A 4,649-nucleotide genomic window follows, 5' to 3' on the forward strand; every position below is an offset into this window, starting at 1 on the left:
AGCAGGAATAAAGGCATATAGTAAATATCTAAAAGGTTGTTCTTGGAGACAACAATTTAGGCTCAAACCCAACATTTCAAATGGAGATCCAAATCTGATCTTACATAACAATGACAACAGAGTAGGAAAACCACAAAAACAAAACAGACAACAGCTACTTCACCTTATCTTGCAGTCATACCTTTTCGCGGATGGCATCATTTAAGTTGTGTTTTTCAATGAAATCAAATATATCTGGCTTCATAAGCTGAAAGGTGAAAGCCAACAAAGAAAACAAATAAATATGTCAAATATATCTGGCTTCATAAGCTGAAAGGTGAAAGCCAACAAAGAAAACAAATAAATATGTCAAATATATCTGGCTTCATAAGCTGAAAGGTGAAAGCCAACAAAGAAAACAAATAAATATGTCAAATAAAATTAATGCAACACCTTGTTTCCTGAATCATTTTAAACAGACAAAACCACTGCTTTGTTTGTTTGCATATTCACAGGAACATACTTACATCAGCATAAAGTGAAAAGGCTTTCACATATTGCCCATTGATTACATATAACTCTGCTAGTGCCTGATATCAAAAGGAGTTGTGATTAGTGACATGCAACATTAAATTTCAGAAATCAAACAGCACATACCGGTTCTCTGACCAACCTCCTTGAGTGCATCAGTCATTGAAGAAGTATTTAGCTGAGAATCTATGGCAGATATAACAGGCAATGCAGAATAAATCACAGCTGGCCAAGATTTGACAGTTGCCAGGAGATCTTTATGAAAAGACGGATTTGTTGCCAGAGCTACAAGAGCAACCTGTGCATCAAAAATACCTAGATCATGAGCCAATGCAATAGAGAAGTTATGAAAGGAACTGCCTGAAGTTATTTTCATTCCACTAACCTCATAGGCAGTATCACGAAGTCTTGGATTTTCTGTTGGCATGTATGGGACCAACACAGGAAGCTGACGCAAATGCGCAAAATGGAAAACCCATCTGCAAAAGGAAGCCTCTAGTCAGTTATTACCAAGGAATGCAGAGGAGATATCAAATTAGTTGCTTTTCTTAAATCTTACCTCTCCCAAGCCGAAGCAGATCCTCGCAACAATTTGGGACACAAAGATGCAGCTTCACCATATTTCCTTTCCACAATCAAATGATCAAGATAATTGGATCCCACCTGTGCTTATAGCATAAAAATTTAAGCCATTACTCACTTCAAACTAACATGGATCTCAAAGGAGGACCACATAGGACAAAGAAAAAATTAACAAGAAGATATCTACCCTGCATGCTTCTTTTTCTAAAATGAAAGATAATCATTACATGCAACTGCAGCATGAAAGCTTTATAACCTAAAACTGAAAGAACATATTGACGAAAAGAAATGAGTGGGTAAGACAGGGCATCACAATGCTTAAGACTTCAAATACCACACAAATTGAAGAAACCATTATCCAGAAGAACTGTTTACTATGCATGCATCAATCAATATTGTGCTTCCAATCTTTAAATTCCTGGAAACCAAGCACAAATAAACTGAATGCTTAGCATTATCACACAATGTGTGACTATTGAAATTTACGAGCACATGCAAAGGAAAATTTAAAAACTAGATTTATAACCATAAAGAAAAATGAAACAAAACTCATTTGATCATTTGTGCCCTGATAAGGAAGAGGAGAGGGGAGACAGAGCTGTATTTTTACAAAGCAACACCAAATTATATGCAGAAATTGCTAGTTCATAAAGGTGTACTTAAAGAGAGACAACAATGAAAAAATTTAGTTTCTGTACAGTTGCAAAAAGGTCTTCCTCTACAATCAAGATTAACAAAATGTAGTCATTTATTTAATTATAACAGAAGTTATATGTTGTATTTGTTGTACGAGACATGGCAAACCTCTAAATCTTTTAACGTTGTCTAACAGATAAATAAACCAAAATACCTCATCAATGAGTTCACTCCTGCCCTGACCTGCTTCAACTGCTTCTAATGCTTTTTCATGCCAACCATGTTCTAGAAGCCACGCAATATGATCTTCAGTATCCCTAACATAGAAAAATAAATTAAGTTCTCTTGAAAACCAAAAGAGAAAACAAAAACAAACACATGCCCAGGCTGGTGGATTGGGGAAGTTGCAGAACTTCAGATTGTTTTGATAAATCCAAGCTTAGATGCTTAACACATAATGCTCATGATAAGCTCATGCTTTGAATCATAAGGTGTCAATTTGGAAGGGTGAATGGGTGAGTTAAATGAGTTAAAAGAACGAACTAGGCACTCACAAAACTGTTGATACATTACAGAAGAGAATAATTCAGGATATAATTCAAACTGCCTATTCTTGAAAAGACATCAAGAATCATTTAGAACTGAGAGGTGTTCTAAAATTAATTTAGAACACCATCGGAACCATCAATACCGATAAGCTCATAGCACAAGCAAAGAAATAAAATGACTCTCTTCAAAAGCTAAAATATGAGAAAGAATCAATGATAACCTAGGCTTTGCAATCACCACATCCTTTGGGGATACGATATAGTATAATGGTTCATCGCCAGCAGCCCATTGACCACCAGCATAGCTGCTACCTGCTTTCACATGAAAAGGTATTGAAGCTATTCAAATGTAGTCCTCTGGTATAAAAGACCATGAATTTCAAATAATCCAATATGTTAACCTGAGAAAGGAGCATGAGCAAGGGAATAGTCCTTCGCCTTGTAATGCTCAAAACGATGTATAGGGAGGGCATCTGTTGCAAGTTCATCATTATTCCATGCAACTACACGTACTTCTGGTCTCTGTGCATTGCCCTGATTAAAATAGATAATTTAGCAAATACAGTTTCTACCTATTTCCACAAAAGTGACTTGCAAACAGGATTTCATCTTTAAAACTAAAATATTTGCAGAATGGAGCTAAATCACACAGGGAAGAAACATGTCATTATCAACAATCCATTCATAAGCATGCTAACAACATAAATGAAATACAGCAAACATAGAAGCAAGCACCGAAAACCATAGATTGGGTTCTGAAGAGAACAAGATCAATTAATAAAAACTGCTAAACAGATAAAATATCTACAAGAAACATAAAACCCATGCCTTGTCCTGAAACCAGTAATTGTCAGAAAGAAAAGGAAGAAGCCAAAAAAAGCAGAACCCTCAAGCCCATGGAAGTGCACAACTCCATGACATAAAAAATGGTTAAGATTGCTAGCATTTTCAAGATGTAAAATACTAAAAATTGAATTTATGATGTTTAAAAAGATGTAGCAAAATCATGAACCTTAAAAAAACTGTAAAAGCTTGAAGATAAAATGACCCCAGACTAGAATAAAGACCTCAGGAATACACGTACACATAAGCAGTGTGTATTTCTCCATAAATGTTTTTTTTACTGTTGCATGGATCTAAATAGGTGAAGACCTAATTTCACAATAAATTGCTATCAAGATTCATTTTTTATCTGCAAGAGATGAACTAAGATATGGATCAGAGTTCATAATTCAATAAAGTCCACATAGAATTAAAGAGAAGATACCTGTCTTGATGAAATGGTGCTACTACATTCCTTCTCTCCATCTTCTTCCACAGGAATATAAGCTAGAATAACCAAAGAATCACCAAACGGAGCAATTCCTGAAATATAATAGGTGGTTTGAAAAGAAGCCACAATATCCACCTGGTTCATACTAGACATTGGAACATGCCTATATGTCCCATTGGCACCCTTTTGCTCATTAGCTCTTATCGATGCTATTTTCACAAACGTCCCCCACCCAATAACCAAGAGAGTATCATCCTGGATGTGATGGGATGCCACAAAGCCAGAGAGCAAAACATTGTTGTTAATTTTGAAACCACTAGATTCAAAAATATAATAAACACAATGAAAAGAACAGTTGAAAGTATTCAATCAACTTACAGGGTCAACATTTTAACTAACCTGCCAAACCAAATGAGGGAGCAAAAGCTCAGGACGCGGACTCCCCCGCGGTCTTTCAATAAAAGTTATTCTTTGATCATTAGCGGCATCATAAACTTTCACACCCGCATCGTTAGCCCAAGCAATGAGACTCGTTCTCCACTTCACAGCATGTATTGGACCTTCACCAGAGTGCAAAACCTAATTTCAACAAATAAATTCACAGCAGCATTCAATAACAAAAACCAAACTCTCAACCAGGTACACAATACTCATACTTGTCCATACCTGGTCGCGGTAGCCTAGCCATTTTTTGGAATTAAAACATAATTGACCAGCTAACCCACCAGCAACAAATCTTTTAGATGTTTTTCTAGAATATCCAGGGTCTAAAGCGACTGCCCTCATCGGCCGATGATATTCAAACTTCAAAGCCTTCTCGTCGGTGAAAAGACTATTAATTACAACAGTGCCATCATCAGAACAACTTCCTATATATTCTCCTTCCACATCAAAGCTAAGATCATTAACCACCGCCGTGTGTGCCGCAAATTCCTTAACCTAAATGCAGAAATTTGAAAAATTAATAAGCAATTGTCTCGAAAGATACAGAGAGAAAGCGATAGAGTGAGGTGTCACCTGGTTGCCGAGGAAATCGAGGATGTGAACGGTGCCGTCGAGAGTTCCAAGAGCGATCATACGTTCGGCAACAGCTATACACG

The 4,649-nt window shown here is 36.5% G+C and overlaps 1 protein-coding gene across 3 annotated transcripts in view; it reads right to left on the reverse strand.

Moving 5' to 3' along the window:
* Nucleotides 1-4,649, reverse strand: part of LOC105111538 (vacuolar protein sorting-associated protein 41 homolog) — an 8,396-nt gene that overhangs the window by 3,385 nt on the left and 362 nt on the right. For all 3 annotated transcript variants that reach the window (XM_011006922.1, XM_011006923.1, XM_011006921.1), the window contains 12 exons: nucleotides 4,567-4,649; nucleotides 4,216-4,488; nucleotides 3,949-4,128; nucleotides 3,544-3,804; nucleotides 2,678-2,810; nucleotides 2,498-2,588; nucleotides 1,943-2,045; nucleotides 1,070-1,173; nucleotides 896-989; nucleotides 653-808; nucleotides 507-569; nucleotides 182-247 (listed from right to left, as the gene is read on the reverse strand). In XM_011006922.1, the coding sequence (XP_011005224.1) occupies nucleotides 182-247; nucleotides 507-569; nucleotides 653-808; nucleotides 896-989; nucleotides 1,070-1,173; nucleotides 1,943-2,045; nucleotides 2,498-2,588; nucleotides 2,678-2,810; nucleotides 3,544-3,804; nucleotides 3,949-4,128; nucleotides 4,216-4,488; nucleotides 4,567-4,649 (1,607 nt within the window). The remainder of the gene's footprint in view (nucleotides 1-181; nucleotides 248-506; nucleotides 570-652; nucleotides 809-895; nucleotides 990-1,069; nucleotides 1,174-1,942; nucleotides 2,046-2,497; nucleotides 2,589-2,677; nucleotides 2,811-3,543; nucleotides 3,805-3,948; nucleotides 4,129-4,215; nucleotides 4,489-4,566) is intronic.

The sequence above is a fragment of the Populus euphratica genome, unplaced genomic scaffold (genome assembly GCF_000495115.2).
Source record: "Populus euphratica unplaced genomic scaffold, PopEup_1.0 scaffold300.1, whole genome shotgun sequence".
NCBI lineage: Eukaryota > Viridiplantae > Streptophyta > Magnoliopsida > Malpighiales > Salicaceae > Populus > Populus euphratica.